Consider the following 22295-nt stretch of genomic DNA (forward strand, 5'->3'; position numbering starts at 1 on the left):
TTCCAAATTTTCCGGGAGTTCTCTAGTGGCAACCTCATCTAGAATCTCATCAGATAACCCGTTCAGAAATACGTCCATATAAGCCTGTTCATTCCATTTGACTTCTGCCGCCAAGGATCTGAACTCTAGTGCATAATCCACAAGGGTTCTATTTTGCTGTCTAAGACGTAACAGTAACCTAGCTGCATTTGGCCTTTCTTCCTGGGGGGGGTCAAAAGTCCTCCTAAAAGCTGCGACAAAAGCATTATAATTATAGACCAAAGGGTTATCATTTTCCCACAGAGGGTTAGCCCATCTAAGTGCTTTGTCAATTAGTAAGGTTATTATAAATTCAAACTTAGCAATGTCTGTAGGATAGGCCCGGGGTTGTAGCTCAAAATGAATACTAATCTGGTTTAAAAAACCTCGACAAGTATCTGGTGACCCGACATAGCGTAGAGGAGAAATAACATGAGAAGAGGCACCCAATGTGGCTACTTCTAAGCATGTGCCAGGTCTTGATGGTTTTAGCAATCTATTTTACAAACTCTACAAAAAAGAAATAGCACAACATTTAGTTACAACTTTCAATGAGATAGTGAGTAAAGGCACTTTTCCTCACAAAAATGTAAAAAGCTAATATTTTACCTATATTAAAACAGGGATTTAATTCAGCAGACCTAACCAGTTATCGTCCCATTTCACTGATAAACGTTGATTCCAAGTTATTTTCCTCAATATTAGCTAAACGTTTAAAGAGCATTTTGTTGGCCACCATACACCAGTACCAGATTGGCTATGTGCCATGAAGGTCATCTCGTAATAATTTTAGAAGAAAAATTTATATTTTAGACTCAGCCGAACGGACGTGTACTCCTCTCCTTACCCTGTTAGATGCAGAAAAAGCATTCAACAGGGTGGGATGGGAGTACATTTTTGCTACATTACAACAATACTGTGTGATGGATGATTAGAGCTATAAACTCGTTCTATACTATTCCAACAGCAAGGGTGGTGGGGACTAATCTATTCCAACAGTAAGGGTGGTGGGGACTAATCTATTCCAACAGCAAGGGTGGTGGGGACTAATCTATTCCAACTGCAAGGGTGGTGGGGACTAATCTATTCCAACAGCAAGGGTGGTGGGGACTAATCTATTCCAACAGCAAGGGTGGTGGGGACTAATCTATTCCAACAGCAAGGGTGGTGGGGACTAATCTATTCCAACAGCAAGGGTGGTGGGGACTAATCTATTCCAACAGCAAGGGTGGTGCGGACTAATCTATTGCAACACCAAGGGTGGTGGGGACTAATCTATTCCAACAGCAAGGGTGGTGGGGACTAATCTATTCCAACAGCAAGGGTGGTGGGGACTAATCTATTCCAACAGCAAGGGTGGTGGGGACTAATCTATTCCAACAGCAAGGGTGGTGGGGACTAATCTATTCCAACAGCAAGGGTGGTGGGGACTAATCTATTCCAACAGCAATGGTGGTGGGGACTAATCTATTCCAACAGCAAGGGTGGTGGGGACTAATCTATTCCAACAGCAAGGGTGGTGGGGACTAATCTATTCCAACAGCAAGGGTGGTGGGGACTAATCTATTCCAACAGCAAGGGTGGTGGGGACTAATCTATTCCAACAGCAAGGGTGGTGGGGACTAATCTATGCTAAGACTGGTTCGAATTAAAACATTGAACCAGACAGGGCTGCCCTTTATCTCATATTTTGTATCTCTTTACTATTGAACCACTTACTACAAAAATTTGAGAAAACAACGATATAAAGGTGTACCCAATTAAAAATCAACAGTCAAACAGTCTAAATGCGGACAATGTCCTTGTATTTTTGACTGACCCTAACGAATCATTGAAGTATCTGTTGGAAGAACTAGATAGATTCACTCACATTTCTGGTTACAAATTAAATATGAGTAAACTGTTGCTCAACTTTATAATATAAATAAAAGTGAACATGAGCGAATTTGTAGCAAATATGGTTTTGATTTTTCAAAAAAAGAACTCCTACCTGGGTGTCATTATCCCATCAAAAAATAGTCGAATGCAACTTCTTAGATAATTTAAAACCCATGAATATAATGGTAAAAGAATGGATTAATAAAGAGATATCATGGTATGGTAGAATTAATGTCATAAAGGCATTTAGCTATTTAGAATGCTACCACTAAACTTCCCAATTCCTTGGTTAGAGGGAAAGTGAAAACACCAGGTATCAGTATTGATATAATGTCAAAAAATACTAAAATGGGTGGTTTAGGCTTCCCCATTGTTCAACAATATCATGATGCAAGTATTATATATCATATATATAAGATGCATAATCCAATTTTTATAACGAAGATTGGCACCATTTACGGGTTAAAAATGCTGACTATAAAGATCTATCCACTTTAATATGGAACTTAGGTAATGAGAAAACCACATCTACTGATAAACACAGTCGTATGATACATAATCACATACTACCACTGTGGAATTTTTTTTTTTTTTTAAAGCTAACTTATCCAATAAAATGTTGAAGTTTCAGAATATTCAAGATTCATATTAAGAACCTAAAGTTAGAAAACTGGAAAAATGCAGGAATACAAAAGGTGAACCACCTTATAGAAAATAGTACTAAAAAAATGTTCGGTTCTGCAATACACTTATGGTCTGCCTTCAAGAGAGGCATTTAACTATATCAGAGTGAAGACACGCTCTGTTGGAGAATAATGAAATATCACTGATGCTAGAAAAAACATTCCTGCAAAAAAATAACAAAAAAGGATTGTCTAAATGTGTAAACCTAATCAAAATACTGAATAACAGAGAACAGAAAAATCTAAATCTTACTATTTGGGATAAAAGATCAGACGATGTGGAATGTAGCATTTCCAGCTTTACTGAGAATATTCACGATCTTACATTAAATGCATTAACAGATGGTATTGTGTTCCAACCAGATTAGCTCAAATCTTCTCAAACAGCTACAATAAATGCTGAAGATGTGAAGAACAAACAGCTTCCTATATGCATCTATTCTGGGAATGCTAAAAAGTACACACTCTGTGGTCCGGGGCTTTTATGGGAGTTTATTAAAAGGATTCACATAAAAATCTCTCCAAAAATTGGATTACTCAATATGAATTTGTATATCTAATTATGCACACAAATCCGATTGCAAGAGCCTGGAAGCAGACACATGCTTTCTGAAAATCAGCTCTTTCTATTGTAATCAGCTGTTGTGGCAGTTAAAGATGGAAAATGGGAGGAAATGGTATGTGGAGGAAGATCTAGTATCATGTCTAATAATGTTTTAGTACTAGCACAAAAATAATTTGACTAACTAACTCCCCTCCATTTGTCTAAATATACATAGGGATTAAAGAGAGAGCGCAGGTACCTTTTCTTTTCTTTGGTTTTTACTACATATTGGGGCTGATGTGTACTGTGGACGTTGCTGCTGCCCAGTAGTGATGGGAGTGAGCACAGGACTTCTCTTTTTGGATTTGTATTCACTTTTTGTATCACACAGCTTTGTTACAATGCTGCCACCCATCCCATGTGTCCCCTATTAAGGGTTAATAAGTATATAGGGGTGTATATTTAAAATACCCCTTTCTGTATCATTAGAGATATATTTGCCAGAAGCTCAAGGAAGCAAAGTGAAGGGTCAGTGTAGTACCCGTCTAGGGGGGTCTGCCTTTACGTTGGCAGGGGGGCATTCCCTCCAGTGGCCATTGGAGCAACTAAATGACCTCCATTTGTTTAAATATACATAGGGATTAAGGAGAGAGTGCAGGTACGGTACCTTTTTTTTCCTTTGGAAGTACCAGCGTGACCTCGCAGTTATCACTGTATCTTTTGTTTTGTGTTTTTTTTTGTTTTTTTTTTATGTACTGTAAAGTATCTTATGTCTGTTTTATGTTTTTATTGTTTATACTTTCATGTTTTAGGGAATTTTTTCCAAATCAATAAAAAGTATTTAAAAATATAATAAAAAAATAGAGCCATCAGAGCCTTTTGAATGCTAATAGGGGTAGCGATGGGGTCCTCGATTGTGAGAAAGCCATCTAAGCAATGTATGACTGAAGGGCAATCACAGGTATTGAGAAGAAGCCAACATAGAGTGTAGGCAAACAAGTCAAACAACTTGGGACTACTCTTAGCACCAAATGTCAGACGAGTGGCAAAGTAATACCTATCTCTCCATCTTATACAGTGCACATGCCACAGGGATGGGTGTATGGGTGAAAGCTTAAAGGCATTGAAAATGTCTGCACCTTCTGTGTGGCACGGATGGCATTGTCCACTGTAGCGTAGTACAAGGAAAACTCTTCGGAGGGGATCAGTGAATTAAGGCTTGGAGTAGGCAATGAATGTGGGGCCGATAAATCGATAGTTAGATATTTTTTATTGTTAGATTTCCCTGTGGCTATGCCTATAGGGTTGGTGACGGGATGGGTGTGTTGGGAGAGAATACGCCAAGTTGTCAATGCAAACTTCGGCTAGACATTGTTTTGGGTAAAGGCTGTTAGGGCACATGGTTTTGATATGTGCCCTGTAACAAATTGAGCAGACGTGCAGCAGTCTGCACTAGCCAAATTCACAACTGCCCGAAATAAAATTGTTGCAGATTTGAGCTTTGCCCAGATACACAATGGGCCTGCCCAACTTGCCTTTTAGGTGTTCTGCTGTAGAAGGACCGAAGGATGAATGACTAGTGGTAGAGTGTGATAATAATATTCCATATTAATTAAGAATGATTGATTGATCACTATTGAGCAAATCAAACATTTATAAATAGTTAAGATGGCGCCAGTACACAGTACTGAAAATGTTAATAAAACCACAAAAAACAGCACCAGAATGACTCATGCATACCATCACGAGATACTTATGAGAACAGAGCTAGCTTTTTAGATAAGAGATAATTAACCGCACAGATCTGGCATGGCAGTGTTGATGGTCCTGAACAGCCTGGCCAGCTCCCAGTCCCATCCAGCTGCTTGTGCAAGGTCTTTGTTGAGCTGCACTGATAGGAACCTTGGAGGAAAAGTACAGACTAAAGGTATAAAAGATGAGAAAACATGGCAGTACTACCCACCTGTAATACGGACGCGGATTCCCAGTAAGAGAGGGTCCCCTTCAAGCCTGACTGCCAGAAGTTCTCTCAGCCGAGTGCAGCAAGCCTCTCTTATGGTGATGTATAACTTAAGCTTAAGATTCCGAATAAGGCAGAGATGAAGTGGATCTTAGTTACAGCTAACTATGACTTAACCCTATCAGAGAACGGGATCGGTGTAAGACAGGTACCAGGTGATTGGCACATATATAAATTGTGGTAGTAAGCGGTTTTCCTATCAGAAGGACGAAATACCGGGTATCCTGTAAAACAATGGGGATAGATACTCCTGCAGAAGTTCTAGAAGTAGACTACCTAGGGATAAGCAAGATTTAAACTCTTGCCATAATAATAATATGTGCGAGGGACATAGGGGAAAACAAAATATATACCTGCACCAGTGAGTAGATTAATGATCCTTGTGTTCCTCTGAGGTTGGGGTAATTTGTACATGGAGACTGTGACCTATGAGTGGGAATAGACATAACGAGTGACCATTTGGTCTTACAGACTTTAGTGGTTGTATGAAAAAGGAGAGTGGGGAAATTGAATGTTCCCAGGGGTGTGAGGCCTGTGAAAGGCTTGTAGGGGAGTTCATTACAAGCGTTATGTGTGGTAGAGATATAGATAAAATTAGCGAGAATTAAGTGTTACTACGTAATAACTGGGTAGTCCAGATGCCCCAACTTGTGGGCTAGTAACTGCAAGATTAGTACTAGAAACGTCAGCCTATGTGTGAATATAAGGGCGTTGTATTTTTTTAGGAGGTTGTAAGTTGATACATAAGGAGCGGCATTCTTGGATCATGCATGAAAAATTACAATACGTACCATGAGTATAAGAGAACAACTTGACACTTTAGGAGTTAGGCAAGTTGCCACTTCCGTGAAGGGAAACAATACGGGCTGAAAGTTTGTGACCTAACGTAAAAATGATTACACAGTATAAGCTATTGTGATTCTCATGTGCTCATTCCAAGAGTCAAGCTTAGAATAGTACATAACATATGAGTGACAGGAAAATAAAACCGACGTGACACATTAAAGAGAATTACTAGGTAGGACGTATGCACCACTCCACATATATGCGATAATAATTGAACATTTGTAACGTAAGTAGTTATCAATGGGGTAGTACACATTAGGGATGAGTACATGTAAATTAACCAGAATTAAGTGAATGTATCTTGTAACAAGTAACAGTGATATATTAATGGTGTCATAAAATTATCTGCCGCTAGAGGGCAGGAGTCGGATGTATTCAATGGAACGGCTGGCAATCGACTGCTATGCGCAACACCGAACATAAAGGTAAGTATGTATGAAAGTTTGTGAATGAATCTGTTCGTAATCTGTACGAATGAACGCCAAGCGTCTGGCTGAATGTGGTATGAATGGTACACTTTCGGTAGAGTAACGGTTCATGACCCTAAAGCGGAACCTGGAAGCAGCGTGAAGGTATGAGTTTGTTGAGGCACAAACACGATAGCGAGGGCAACTGGGCGGGATGGGAATTGGTGCTGCAATGAGTCTGGCAAGTCTAAGCCTGAAGCAGAGCATGGCCACCGGGAGGAGAAGCCCCAACAGGGGTAAGGTATGGAGGTCTGCCGCAGGTCCGGAGCAGGGAGAACTTGGACTGTAGGAAGACCACGTGGGAGTGATGTCCTGGTGAGTTGAACTGGAAATCAAAAGGTTCTGAATGAACCCAGCGGTTACGGTCCTGTACTGGAGGGGGCCTGATTTTAAATAGCCGGGTAACTGTGATGAGAGCAATCTCGCCACATTGCATTGGAGAAGCCTGGCTGCCCGCCTGCTGCCTTTGGACTATGGCCCTGGGAGATTGGGCCCTTTAAAAACAGTATGCGGCCATACCAGAGTGTATGTCACTCATTCTGGCCCTTTAAATACAGTGGGGTCATTTGGTACTTGCCCTGTGTGAGCTGTGGTAACCCAGATAGCTATGCCATGGAGCCTATTCGTGTGATTAAAGACTTTGGCTCTATGGCGATTAAACTGTATTCGGTTGGTCTGAGTGCCATTCACCTAATAATGTGCACTCAGACCTGAGCTATCTGGGGATATGTGAAATGTCTGTGTGTTATGTGTAAAATGTGACTTTATGTATTTTAAAGTGTTTTATGTTGTTTTGCAACCATGTGGTTAATGGAGTCTGCCTCTAGTCCTGGATAATTGGATTACTTCTCCAATTATCTCCAGGGCCGAAGGGAGGAAACCGGGATGCATTGTGGGGATGTTTTTCTTCTGTTTGAGCCAGATTTTGCCATGCTGCAAGCCAGGGCCCAAAAGATACTTTTACTAACTTTTGAACCCTTGGTCTGATTCATGCAATTTTTGAGTATGTTGTTCCCCCGAATGGATTGATTGTGAATATGTATTTTTATGTGAATGTGATGTATGGTTTTAAAGTTATGAAAGTTGTGTAAAAGTATATTTTGAACTGTATGCATAATGGGATTATGTGTCACACTAAGGGGAGGGGATGTGTGGGATGTAACATCTATGTCATTGGTTATTTTATGCCTCCCCCTGGGTGTGGCCTGCATGTGTACTCATGTAATAAAAACCAGGCTGGGTGCCCCAGCACCTCAGACCACTGCTTGACCTTCAACACGGAGCCTTGTCTCGTTCTTGGGGGGATTCACTGTATGCTGTTGGAGATTGACTGCTAGGAGTGTAAGCTGATGTCTGCTTTTCCTATTCATCTGCTAGCAGCTATTCGTGAGGTTCCAGCTTGGAGTGCTATCTTATTCCCTGGTATGCAGTTCGGGAGTTTGATGCATTCGCCTGTATCTAGTTCGTGAGTTTTGATGTTCTGCAGTAGCTGTGCCTTTCTGAGAAAAGGGGATTATCGCCTAAACGGATTTTAACCCCTCATATGCTGAAACGGTCCGTTACAGTAACCCCTCCCACAATTTCAGGCTCCGCCTTTCTATATCTCAAAGTACACTTATAATGAAACCATATATGCATTATATATGTATAATATATTAGAAAAAACTTTCATTAGTATATAATATATGTACAATATATTATTTTATTATAATTTTTTTTACTTTTAGCTGCCTGGGGGACTGTCTGACAGCTCAGAAGGTCCTGCTGGCAGCTCCATAGACTGCTATTGTGGCCATGTAATCATGGTGATCACATGACCCTGGAAGGGCTGCAATGGACGGAGCTGCTGCAGGGGGACTGCTGGGGTTTCGAGAACCCCCCCGCCCCCGACCGGCATTGCCGCGTTGTGCATTGTTGCATTGTGTGCACTTTCACACTTTTGTTTGGTTTCAGCAATTTAAGCATTTCATTTTCTCTGCAGGTACGTAAATCTTTAGTGGTTCTAGTGACTTTATTGTGCCTTTAAGTGTTTTTTTTTCAATTTATCTTTTTTACCATTTGATAACAGAACAAAAAAATAGAGATTAATATGAGGTAAAGGTACAAGGCATCAAGCAAAAACAAACAAACTGTAGAAGTCTCTAAGAACTTAGAGATACATAAAGCCATTTATAACAAGGCTGCAGTGCTGGTGTAATTAAAACTTGTCACATATTAAACAAATGAGAATAGCTAAATGAAAAAAGCATAGGGGGCAGAGCTTGAACCTGAAGCAGAGCAGACGCCATACCTGCTAGATCCTGGTGACATCTCGAGATGTCTATACTGATTGGCAATCAGCATCTAGACCGCGGGATGCACAGATTGATACCTTTCTCTCATGCACCGAGGTCTGGCAAGGTGAAACGACGGCCTAAGACTTATTCCTCGCCGACCATCTCCGGACTGCAGTACATCCTCGACGGAGTCTTCGAATGTCGTGAGCCCGACCCAGAAGGAGACCTCCCTCTGACATACCTCACTACCCCAACGAATATGGGGAGACACACACAGAAACTGCAGCATGGTTTGTCGTCAGAACAACTGCAGCGCCAAGTACAACCCAAAATGTCCACCGAAGAGGCCCCTCATATCCCCACACCATCCCGCTCTCCGGCCCACGCGTAAACACAATCGGAGCCAGACATGGAGAGCATACCGCAGCCTGTTGCACCAGATAACATGCTTGCTACTAAACAAGACCTGCAAAACTGGGTGCAAGACATCAAGTAAACGCTGGCAACAAATATGGGATTGCTTAACCCCTTAAGGACACATGACGTGTGTGACATGTCAAGATTCCCTTTTATTCCAGAAGTTTGGTCCTTAAGGGGTTAAAGTGGAGATGCAGGATGTAACTGAAAGGGTGCAGGTGATATGGGAGAACATCATGGACATTCAAACTGAAATGACACACGAAAGATGCAGTACAACAACTACTTTTACTAACTTTTGAACCCTTGGTCTGATTCATGCAATTTTTGAGTATGTTGTTCCCCCGAATGGATTGATTGTGAATATGTATTTTTATGTGAATGTGATGTATGGTTTTAAAGTTATGAAAGTTGTGTAAAAGTATATTTTGAACTGTATGCATAATGGGATTATGTGTCACACTAAGGGGAGGGGATGTGTGGGATGTAACATCTATGTCATTGGTTATTTTATGCCTCCCCCTGGGTGTGGCCTGCATGTGTACTCATGTAATAAAAGCCAGGCTGGGTGCCCCAGCACCTCAGACCACTGCTTGACCTTCAACACGGAGCCTTGTCTCGTTCTTGGGGGGATTCACTGTATGCTGTTGGAGATTGACTGCTAGGAGTGTAAGCTGATGTCTGCTTTTCCTATTCATCTGCTAGCAGCTATTCGTGAGGTTCCAGCTTGGAGTGCTATCTTATTCCCTGGTATGCAGTTCGGGAGTTTGATGCATTCGCCTGTATCTAGTTCGTGAGTTTTGATGTTCTGCAGTAGCTGTGCCTTTCTGAGAAAAGGGGATTATCGCCTAAACGGATTTTAACCCCTCATATGCTGAAACGGTCCGTTACAGTAACCCCTCCCACAATTTCAGGCTCCGCCTTTCTATATCTCAAAGTACACTTATAATGAAACCATATATGCATTATATATGTATAATATATTAGAAAAAACTTTCATTAGTATATAATATATGTACAATATATTATTTTATTATAATTTTTTTTACTTTTAGCTGCCTGGGGGACTGTCTGACAGCTCAGAAGGTCCTGCTGGCAGCTCCATAGACTGCTATTGTGGCCATGTAATCATGGTGATCACATGACCCTGGAAGGGCTGCAATGGACGGAGCTGCTGCAGGGGGACTGCTGGGGTTTCGAGAACCCCCCCGCCCCCGACCGGCATTGCCGCGTTGTGCATTGTTGCATTGTGTGCACTTTCACACTTTTGTTTGGTTTCAGCAATTTAAGCATTTCATTTTCTCTGCAGGTACGTAAATCTTTAGTGGTTCTAGTGACTTTATTGTGCCTTTAAGTGTTTTTTTTTCAATTTATCTTTTTTACCATTTGATAACAGAACAAAAAAATAGAGATTAATATGAGGTAAAGGTACAAGGCATCAAGCAAAAACAAACAAACTGTAGAAGTCTCTAAGAACTTAGAGATACATAAAGCCATTTATAACAAGGCTGCAGTGCTGGTGTAATTAAAACTTGTCACATATTAAACAAATGAGAATAGCTAAATGAAAAAAGCATAGGGGGCAGAGCTTGAACCTGAAGCAGAGCAGACGCCATACCTGCTAGATCCTGGTGACATCTCGAGATGTCTATACTGATTGGCAATCAGCATCTAGACCGCGGGATGCACAGATTGATACCTTTCTCTCATGCACCGAGGTCTGGCAAGGTGAAACGACGGCCTAAGACTTATTCCTCGCCGACCATCTCCGGACTGCAGTACATCCTCGACGGAGTCTTCGAATGTCGTGAGCCCGACCCAGAAGGAGACCTCCCTCTGACATACCTCACTACCCCAACGAATATGGGGAGACACACACAGAAACTGCAGCATGGTTTGTCGTCAGAACAACTGCAGCGCCAAGTACAACCCAAAATGTCCACCGAAGAGGCCCCTCATATCCCCACACCATCCCGCTCTCCGGCCCACGCGTAAACACAATCGGAGCCAGACATGGAGAGCATACCGCAGCCTGTTGCACCAGATAACATGCTTGCTACTAAACAAGACCTGCAAAACTGGGTGCAAGACATCAAGTAAACGCTGGCAACAAATATGGGATTGCTTAACCCCTTAAGGACACATGACGTGTGTGACATGTCAAGATTCCCTTTTATTCCAGAAGTTTGGTCCTTAAGGGGTTAAAGTGGAGATGCAGGATGTAACTGAAAGGGTGCAGGTGATATGGGAGAACATCATGGACATTCAAACTGAAATGACACACGAAAGATGCAGTACAACAACTGCAGACCACCCAACAAGGGCTCTCCCTGCAAATGTCGGTCTATGAAGACCGCGTCCGTCACAACTACATCAAGCTACATGGGGTACCCCCTAACATCTCCACGGATGAACTGTCACACTGCGTGAGCAGACTCTTGGCCGCCATCCACGGCTGCCAGAAAAATAACTCTTGACGGGCTGTATCGCCTCCCATGCCTGCCCAACTTGCCTAATACAGCCACCAGGGACATCATGAACCCTAATGATCACCCCAACGGGACAATCCACAAGATAGCAGCAGACACCGGAGTACCTGCATTGCTCGCCAAGCTGGGACTCCCAGATACGACCACCAGTACAAGAAACCCCTGTCGGACATGGGACCCAGCCAACTCTGTGCCGTTCACGCCTCGAACGAAGGAGCCAGCAGGTCTGACTGTTGACTGGCACTGGTAAAAAATGACTATCACAAAGTCCCCAAGGACTCAATGCAAAATGCAGCACCAGCAACTACACGAGCAATATACTTTTGTTTTCTTTTTAATGTTATCCTTAAGTTCCATGTTATGTTTTTCGCACCAATCTCTGGTACCGGAACCAACACGCAATCACCTACTACTAGGCACCTACTGAGGCAACACTACAGTATAAAATACAAAGAAATCTAGGTGTATTGGCGCTACCAATTATCACAAATATAAAATTGCTGGTGCAGTGAAAAGTGTATCCCACAACACTTAGAGATAAATAATAAAACAATAGAATAAATACTGCACCAGTCAATGAAATGACAATTCAGGATCAATCTAAAAAACACAAATAACATAGTGCAAAATGTATATATATAATGATAGCCCCCTTATGTAGAGTAAAACTCACAGGATTTAGAGCTGTCCCAGGCTCTATATAATATGCAAGAGGGTGCCTAAAAAGGCTAAATCGATATCTTTGGACTAGCAGCAAACGCGTTTCAACTCCAGCTGGAGTCTTCTTCAGTGCTCTGAACCCTCAGGTTTCATGTTTTTCATTGATTTTAGCCTAAACACTCGGGAGCTGTTCTGACATGCAGCCAGCTAGCAGGGCTACTCCGCCCTGCCCCCCATGCCAAATTTTAATGTGTGCCCTGCTATACAGTTTGTGTCCAGGGATCAGTAACACTTTGAGAAAGCCTTGCCAATAGATAAAACGTGTTAGTGTTATATTTTGCTCTGTTTTACTTTTTTTTTTTCTTTTTTTTTATTGAACTATCAAATAAAATGAATGAGTTTTCTAATATTCCTGGACCATTCTGTTTTTTCCTGATGTTTGGACACCATTTTCGTTGGTGGCGAATGTACCACCTATGCCCCGAGGATTGAGTAAAATGGTATTTTGCTCTACATCAGTGAGTACACTTTAAATAATCTTTTAATACTACAGTGGATACTATATTTTATTTTTGTTTTTATTCACATGATACTACCATTAAAACATCAGCTACTAACATACCAATGTATGGGGATTATACCACTTCATGCTATCTACCAGGAGCCTTCAAGAGGCTCTATAAAATGTGAGTGTAATTCCACACACATACTTATCCAACTTAAAACACCAAATATATATATATATATACACACTTGTTGTATTGTCTCATTGTCTTGATGCATACTTGCACACATCTGAGGATTTTTCAGTGGCCACTCCTCAGATGGCCACTGGAGGTGCTTCCTGGGGCAGTGCTGCACAATCTGTTGCACTGCCGTTCAGTGTCTCCATGCTCTGCATGGAGACGCTGACCTTTTCTCATAGAGATGCACTTAATAAATTAATCTCTATGAGGTGTTGATTGGCCAAGCCAGTGTTTGACCCCCGCCCCATCCTGCCTCCTTGCCAATTTCAGCAAATCCAGTGCTTTCCCTTTGGGAAAGCATTGGATTGGGTGAAATCAGAAATTCTGATAATGTCAGCAAGGAGACCGCAATGAGTACTAAACCAGGCTGGCATCAACCAGGGCTGGAGACCAACCAACAGGGTAGAGCAATGAGTATTAAACCAGGCTGGCATCAACCAGGGCTGGAGAACACCTGACAGGACAGAGCAATGAGTACTGAACCAGGCTGGCATCAACCAGGGCTGGAGAACAACCAACAGGACAGAGCAATGAGTACTAAACCAGGCTGGCATCACTAGGGCTGGAGAACAACCAACAGGAAAGAGCAATGAGTACTAAACCAGGCTGGCATCAACCAGGGCTGGAGACCAACGAACAGCAATGAGTACTAAACCAGGCTGGCATCAACCGGGGCTGGAGAACAACCAACAGGAAAGAGCAATGAGTACTAAACCAGGTTGGCATCAACCAGGGCTGGAGACCAACCAACAGCAATGAGTACTGAACCAGGCTGGCATCAAACAGGGCTGGAGACCAACCAACAGGACAGAGCAATGAGTACTGAACCTGGCTGGCATCAACCAGGGCACGGAGAACAACCAACAGGGTAGAGCAATGAGTATTAAACCAGGCTGGCATCAACCAGGGCTGGAGAACAACCAACAGGACAGAGCAATGAGTACTGAACCAGGCTGGCATCAACCAGGGCTGGAGAACAACCAACAGGACAAAGCGATGAGTACTAAACCAGGCTGGCATCAACCAGGGCTGGAGAACAACCAACAGCAATGAGTACTAAACCAGGCTGGCATCAACCAGGGCTGGAGAACAACCAACAGGAAAGAGCAATGAGTACTAAACCAGGCTAGCATCAACCAGGGCTGGAGACCAACCAACAGCAATGAGTACTGAACCAGGCTGGCATCAAACAGGGCTGGAGACCAACCAACAGGACAGAGCAATGAGTACTGAACCAGGCTGGCATCAAACAGGGCACAGAGAACAATCAAGAGGACATAGTCTTAAATTAGAGGGACAAAGGTTTAAAAATAATATCAGGAAGTATTACTTTACTGAGAGGGTAGTGGATGCATGGAATAGCCTTCCAGCTGAAGTGGTAGAGGTTAACACAGTAAAGGAGTTTAAGAATGCGTGGGATAGGCATAAGGCTATCCTAACTATAAGATAAGACCAGAGACTAATGAAAATTGGGCAGACTAGATGGGCCGAATGGTTCTTATCTACCGTCACATTCTATGTTTCTATGTTTCTATCAACAGGACAGAGCAATGAGTACTGAACCAGGCTGGCATCAAACAGGGCACTGAGAACAACCAACAGGACAGAGCAATGAGTACTAAACCAGGCTGGCATCAACCAGGGAATGGAGAACAACCAACAGGACAGAGCAATGAGTACTAAACCAGGCTGGCATCAAATAGGGCACAGAGATCAACCAACAGGACAGAGCAATGAGTACTAAACCAGGCTGGCATTAACCAGGGCACAGAGACCAACCAACAGAAAAGAGCAATGAGTACTGAACCATCAAACAGGACACAGAGAACAACCAACACGACAGAGCAATGAGTACTAAACCAGGCTGGCATCAAACAGGGCACAGAGAACAACCAACAGGAGAGAGCAATGAGTACTAAACCAGCCAGGCATCAACAAGGGTACAGAGACCAACCAATAGGACAGAGCAGTGAGTATTGAATCAGGCTGGCATCAACCAGGGCACTGAGACCAACCAACAGAACAGATCAATGAGTACTAAACAAGGTTGGCATAAACCAGGGCACATAGACCAACCAACAGGACAGAGCAATGAGTACTGAACCAGGCTGGCATAAACCAGGGCACGGGCACAGAGACCAACCAACAGGACAGAGCAATGAGTACTGAACCAGCCTGGCATCAACAAGGGCACAGAGACCAACCAATAGGACAGAGCAGTGAGTATTGAATTAGGCTGGCATCAACCAGGGCACTGAGACCAACAAACAGGACAGAGCAATGAGTACCGAACAAGGCTGGCATCAAAGAGGGCACCTTGCCCACCCGATGGGACAGAGAATCAAGCATTAAACCAGTCAGAATTTACACAGTTGGTTATTAGACTGGACAGAACCATACAAATAGCTGGACAGCATGCAGAGTGACTGGTACATATATAATCAGACCTCATTATGCCTGCTGTATGAGCATGGGATAAGCTTTATTTTTTATTGTTTTTAACAGTCATGGTGGGACATTTATATTAATTTAAGAACCTACTTCTATTGGCAGAAGCTAAGAAGGTACCTTGCAGGAAACTGCTTGATGAAATCTGTGTATTTCTAATTATATTTGTATGTTACAGGTTTAGGGAAAACTCGTATCTGTTTATATAAAAATGTTGGAGAGGAAGTGGGGCCACCTGGGTACAGAGCGACCTATGATCAGTTTTGTTTTCTTCTAAAGTAGAGACAACCAGCTGCCCATGACCTATTTGCCAGTGGATCAAAGATACAAACAGCAACAAATATCAATGGTCCTCCATTTACTCGCACAGTTCGCCTTCTTCAGGATCTTGGATGGAAGGATACCGAGCCGTTGCAAAAACCCAGTAAGCACAAAAGTACATTACTCATCAACACTTCTTATTTAGCAAATGTTAAGCCACGGCAAACACTAAGTCAGCATCAGCCATGGCACACACCAAACTAGCGTCAGCAATGGCACATAGTAAACCAGTCTCAGCCATGGCACACAGAAAACCATCCTCAGACACGGCACACACTAAACCAGCCTCAGACACAGCACACAGAAAACCAGCCTCACCCATGGCACCCATGGCCTCACCCATAAACTAGCGTCAGGAACGACACACAGTAAACCAGTCTCAGCCACGGCACACACTAAGTCAGCCTCAACCAAGGCACACACTAAGTCAGCCTCAACCAAGGCACACACTAAACCAGCCTCAGCCACGGCACACATGAAACCATCCTCAGCCAAGGCGCACACTAAACCATCCTCAGCCAAGGCACACACTAAGTCAGCCTCAACCAAGGCACACACTAAGTCAGCCTCAACCAAGGCACACACTAAACCAGCCTCAGCCACGGCACACACTAAACCAGCCTCAGCCACGGCACACACTAAGTCAGCCTCAACCAAGGCACACACTAAGTCAGCCTCAGCCAAGGCACACACTAAGTCAGCCTCAACCAAGGCACACACTAAACCAGCCTCAGCCACGGCACACACTAAACCAGCCTCAGCCACGGCACACACTAAGTCAGCCTCAACCAAGGCACACACTAAGTAAGCCTCAGCCAAGGCACACACTAAACCAGCCTCAGCCACGGCACACACTAAGTCAGCCTCAACCAAGGCACACACTAAACCAGCCTCAGCCACGGCACACATGAAACCATCCTCAGCCAAGGCGCACACTAAACCATCCTCAGCCAAGGCGCACACTAAACCATCCTCAGCCACGGCGCACACTAAACCATCCTCAGCCAAGGCGCACACTAAACCATCCTCAGCCAAGGCACACACTAAGTCAGCCTCAACCAAGGCACACACTAAGTCAGCCTCAACCAAGGCACACACTAAACCAGCCTCAGCCACGGCACACACTAAACCAGCCTCAGCCACGGCACACACTAAGTCAGCCTCAACCAAGGCACACACTAAGTCAGCCTCAGCCAAGGCACACACTAAGTCAGCCTCAACCAAGGCACACACTAAACCAGCCTCAGCCACGGCACACACTAAACCAGCCTCAGCCACGGCACACACTAAGTCAGCCTCAACCAAGGCACACACTAAGTCAGCCTCAGCCAAGGCACACACTAAACCAGCCTCAGCCACGGCACACACTAAGTCAGCCTCAACCAAGGCACACACTAAACCAGCCTCAGCCACGGCACACATGAAACCATCCTCAGCCAAGGCGCACACTAAACCATCCTCAGCCAAGGCGCACACTAAACCATCCTCAGCCACGGCACACATGAAACCAGCTTTAGAAACGACACACAATAAACCAGCCTCAGCCACACCACACGCTAAACTAGTATCAGCCAGCCACTGCACACACCAAACCAGACCTAGACACGGCACTCACTAAACCAGCCCTATACACGGAACACACCAAACCAGCCCCAGTCTCAGCTTCAGCCATGGCACACACTAAGTCCGCATCATCCACAGCACACACCAAACTATCATAAGCCACGGTACACACTAAACCAGCCTCAGCCACAGCAAACACTAAACCAGCCACAGCCATGGCAAACACTTAACCACAGCACACACACTAAACCAACATCAGCCACGAAGCACACACTACTCCAGCATCAGCCAGTGCACAGCAGCCTCAGCCACAGAACACACTAAACCAGCATCAGCCACGGAGCACACACTATACCAGAATCAGCCAAGGTGCAACAGCCTCATCCACGGAACACACTAAACCAGCCTCAGCCACGGCACTCCCTAAACCAGTTTCAGCCATGGCATACACTACACCAGCATCAGCCAAGGCACACATTACACCAGCTACAGCACACACCCTAAACCTACATCAGCCAAGGCACAGATTACACCAGCAGCAGCTACAGCATGCACACTACATCAGCATCAGCTAAGGCACACAATAAACCTGCATTTGCCAAAGACACACAATCACACACTACACGTTATATGCCAGGCCACTCTATATACTCACATATGTTATTTCATATCCCTATAGCTGCCATCTCACCTTCTCTGTCTGTACGTAAGCATTGCTTCTGAAATGGAGAGCTGGTGTGAGACTGAAGCCCCAGTCAAATACTGTGCCACTCGTCCTGCCACGTCTAGTCGGTCTGTGGATTACACACATTCACTTTTTAACACAATCTGTATACTATTATAGCTGCATGATCCTGGGATTTCCTGATTTTAGAATATTTTATTATTTGTGATAGATGACAGTCTAATGAATCACTCTTTACTGCAGTCAGATTAATAAATAATGGTCTCATCTTACACTCATACTCACTCATAGGAACAGCAATTGTGATTGTAACGGATCACCTGGCACCCCGACTTGGTACCTCCGTTAATGGATGCTCCTAGTGCTTCCTGAGGACTCCAAGCACTCTGGCAGACACCACAATCACCGAACCGATGCAGCATATGAACCTTCTCAAGCATATGAATGCTGTAGACCATTGAATAGGAACCATACGAATAGGCTTGTACTCCTAGCAGTCAACTGGAACAGCATGCCATAAATCCTTCCCCCCAATAATGAGACGACACATCACTTTGAGGGTAAAACAGGAACTCCGGACTGGCTCATCCAGCCTGGCTTTTATTTCCATCTCACACATACAGGCCACGCCCAGGGGGAGGCATAAAATAACCAATCCGAGATATGGTACAACCCACACATCCCCTCCCCTTAGCCTGAGAGATAATCCACTTAATATACAGTTTAAAACATAACTTTTACACAATATCTATAACTTCAAAACCATAGCAAAATATAGAAAGTACAGATACACCTCCTAGTGGATAGGACACACTTTTAGTGGGTAATAGTTAACAACAAAAAAATTACCCTTGCACTAAATGTATGGCAGATAAGGACTCCTCCAGGTCCTCAATGGATATGGGTAAAAATGGATCTACGATACAATAATAACAGAAACAAACATAGCATAATACTGTTAACTTTTAAGGGGGAGTGGAAATTAAATAATAGTTCACACTCACAAACCAAAATTGATTGTAGGCATATCATATAAGACGGTGAGTATCTCAGGGTAGATGGACCATCGTCATATACATGGAAAGGAATAAAAAACAAAATAGTGCAGAGTATCTTGGTAAAAGAATACACTTTAATATAAAGGCACACTTACAATGTTGAAGTGGCAAACAGGCATATAGAATCAACCGGTCTCAGGATCACAGGATGAAACACAGGATCAACTTTTCCCAGTTGGAGTAATAAAAGTAAATAAAACAGCCTAATATAAACAATAAAAAACTCTGAAACACTATAAAAAGCCCTACGCGTTTCGTTCAAATGTCCTTGAACTTCCTCAGGGGCAAAACGTCCTTCTGTTGTAGGTATATTCGTCCATGTAGTGATGGTGGCCCTTTTTAAATCCATCTGATTGCGGCACGCCCGTGGTCTCCTCCAATGATTAATTCGCTTCCGGGTTCGTCCGTCTGCTGTATTTCCGTGTGCGCACTGATGACGCAACCGGATATGCGACTCACGTCTATCTTCCGGAGTCATCTGTGCGTTCCACCTGATATGCGTTCCACCGCTCGTTGAGAGCAGGAAACAACCATGAATGAGAAAAATAATTTAATGATAATATGTAACAGTCTTAATGATGTTTAGACATTGTAATTGTTTTATTTACTTTTATTACTCCAACTGGGAAAAGTTGATCCTGTGTTTCATCCTGTGATCCTGAGACCGGTTGATTCTATATGCCTGTTTGCCACTTCAACATTGTAAGTGTGCCTTTATATTAAAGTGTATTCTTTTACCAAGATACTCTGCACTATTTTGTTTTTTATTCCTTTCCATGTATATGATGATGGTCCATCTACCCTGAGATACTCACCGTCTTATATGATATGCCTACAATCAATTTTGGTTTGTGAGTGTGAACTATTATTTAATTTCCACTCCCCCTTAAAAGTTAACAGTATTATGCTATGTTTGTTTCTGTTATTATTGTATCGTAGATCCATTTTTACCCAACTTCAAAACCATACATCACATTCACATACAAATCACATATTCAGACTCAGCATACTTTAAACATAAACACTTCCAAACATCAGGCAAATCCCTCCAGTGGATCAAAAGTTACACGGAAGTCCTTTTATGACCGACCGCAAGCACATTTTCTTGCCCAAAACAGTTCCATAGATTTGGGCTGTGCGGTCGGTCAATTCCTGGCATAAAAACGGCTAAGTCCCATTCGAAGTGTGCCTGTACTTCGACTTTAGTCGAAGTGTCGAAGTGGAGTTGATGTTAAGGGTCGGCAGTGTTCAAAGTTAAAATGGCCGCCGCCACGTGGTCCTTTGTCCGATACCGGCCACTTCGACGACTTCGACAACTTTGGTAACTTCGGTAACTTCGGCAGCTTCGGTAACTTCTACAGCTTCGACAGCTTCGACTGTGTCCGAAGTGCCATATACAAAAGTACCAATCTGTCCCCAAAGTATTTAAAGGGCTAGGGACAGTATTATACAATCCCCATGCCCAAAAGTAGTTCCCAAAGGGTCAGTACATTATGGTAGCAGTCCATAAGCCCCAATTCAGTCCCTTAAAGGGCAATATCTCCCAGGGACCATAATCACTGGGCAGGAGGCTAGCAACCAGGCTTCTCCAGTTCTCAGTGGTGAGGTTGGTTCCGCCACAGTGATGCTCTGCATTAACATCCTGCAGTAACTCCCACAAGGCCAAGGCCTCATCTCACACTCATACTCACTCATAGTAACAGCGATTGTGATGCTGTAGCAGTACTTACCCTCTCCAGGGGACGGCCGGGGTCCTCTCTTCTTGCCGCGCGCGGTCCTGCTCCTGCACAAGCCGCGCGCGGCTCATCCGACGACGAGATCAGGAAGGCAGGCAGTGACCGCGAGAAGTGGTCACGTGTCCCGCCTAATACTAAGAGTGCGCCGAGTGTCTCGGGCGCGCTCTTAAAGGGACAGTGGGAGACAAAATTAGAATCAGTCTCCCATTGGTCCCTGTCATGCCACGTTCCCCATACACTCACGTTTTGGGGGCGGGATATGACAGGGGCAATCAAAGTGAACACTAGGGTATTTATACTCACCTGTTTCCTTTGTACCTTGCCCTATCGTGGTTTCTGTTCAGTTCCCTTTAGTGCTTGTATCGTTCAGTTGTTTTTTTGGTGCTTAACCTTGGCTTTGTTCCTGACTCCGCTTTCTCTTTATCCTTGCTTGTATATCCGCCGGTTTGCTCTCCTGTGTACCAGTCCCTGGCTTGTTCTACTTTACGCTGTCTCTCCGTTCCCTTGACCTCGGCTTGTTCTGGAATCTGTCTTTTCTTGTACTCGTCTAAGTCCGGCCATTCTAAGGTCCGGTAAGACGAATCCTGTTTTCTTGTCTCTTGACTATCTGGACTATTCCTGCGTGTAGGGGTATATTACCGTGACAGATGCTCTGCATTAACATCCTGCAGTAACGCCCACAACGCCAAAGTACTGACTGTAGCTGGGAAGATACTTCACCTCATTTATTCTTACATTGCTACCATATTATCATGTGTCACTATAGAATGGTTTCCAATTATACCTGTAGTTTGCCACTGTCATTTTCTGTGCGTGCAGTTTTTATCATTGTCATTTACCAATAGCTGCTTCTCTCTGTTAACTCTTTTAGCCATTACCTCCAAATTTCCGCTGCTACCTTCTGTCTCAAATCCCCACGGTATCCTTTAAATTGTAAGCTCACGGCCATCTAGCTAAGTAATTTGTATAAAGGAGCTTCAATGGCTAGTTATCAGCTTGCGGGAAGGTCTCTCTCTACCTCTTGTATTTGTCTGTGTATATTGCACATCCTCCACTAATTGTACAGCGCTGCGGAATCTGTTGGCGCTTTATAAATACCAGTAATAAATAAATGAAATAAAATCACACATTACCAATACTGACATACAAAGCAAAAAGTTGTGGACAATGTGTCACAGCCCACTTGCCTGAATTGGGGGGTTCTCCTTGATTAAACAGGTCCCTCCAAGCGGTATCCATGAACAGAGAGCTGTATTTACTATCGATGGATGCAAGGTATTTTGCCACAGGATGAGGGCCTGAGAGAAAATTGCAAAACAAAATAAAGCCCTAGGACAAATTTTATGCCACGGCTAGAACAGGGGAGGTCGATAGTAACATATTTAGAACAGCAAGGCTCTTCCTATCGAGGAATGTAAAATGGGTTACACAGAGAGCGAG

General features: G+C 43.7%; 1 protein-coding gene across 2 annotated transcripts in view; it reads right to left on the bottom strand.

The window, feature by feature from the left end:
* The window catches only part of LOC134587654 (phosphofurin acidic cluster sorting protein 2-like), a 319708-nt gene that overhangs the window by 69085 nt on the left and 228328 nt on the right, over window positions 1-22295 (bottom strand). For both annotated transcript variants that reach the window (XM_063444208.1, XM_063444209.1), the window contains exons 18-19: window positions 22043-22153; window positions 18068-18170 (exon numbers count right to left, since the gene is read on the bottom strand). In XM_063444208.1, the coding sequence (XP_063300278.1) occupies window positions 18068-18170; window positions 22043-22153 (214 nt within the window). The remainder of the gene's footprint in view (window positions 1-18067; window positions 18171-22042; window positions 22154-22295) is intronic.

The sequence above is a fragment of the Pelobates fuscus genome, chromosome 2 (genome assembly GCF_036172605.1).
Source record: "Pelobates fuscus isolate aPelFus1 chromosome 2, aPelFus1.pri, whole genome shotgun sequence".
Taxonomy (NCBI): Eukaryota; Metazoa; Chordata; class Amphibia; order Anura; family Pelobatidae; genus Pelobates; species Pelobates fuscus.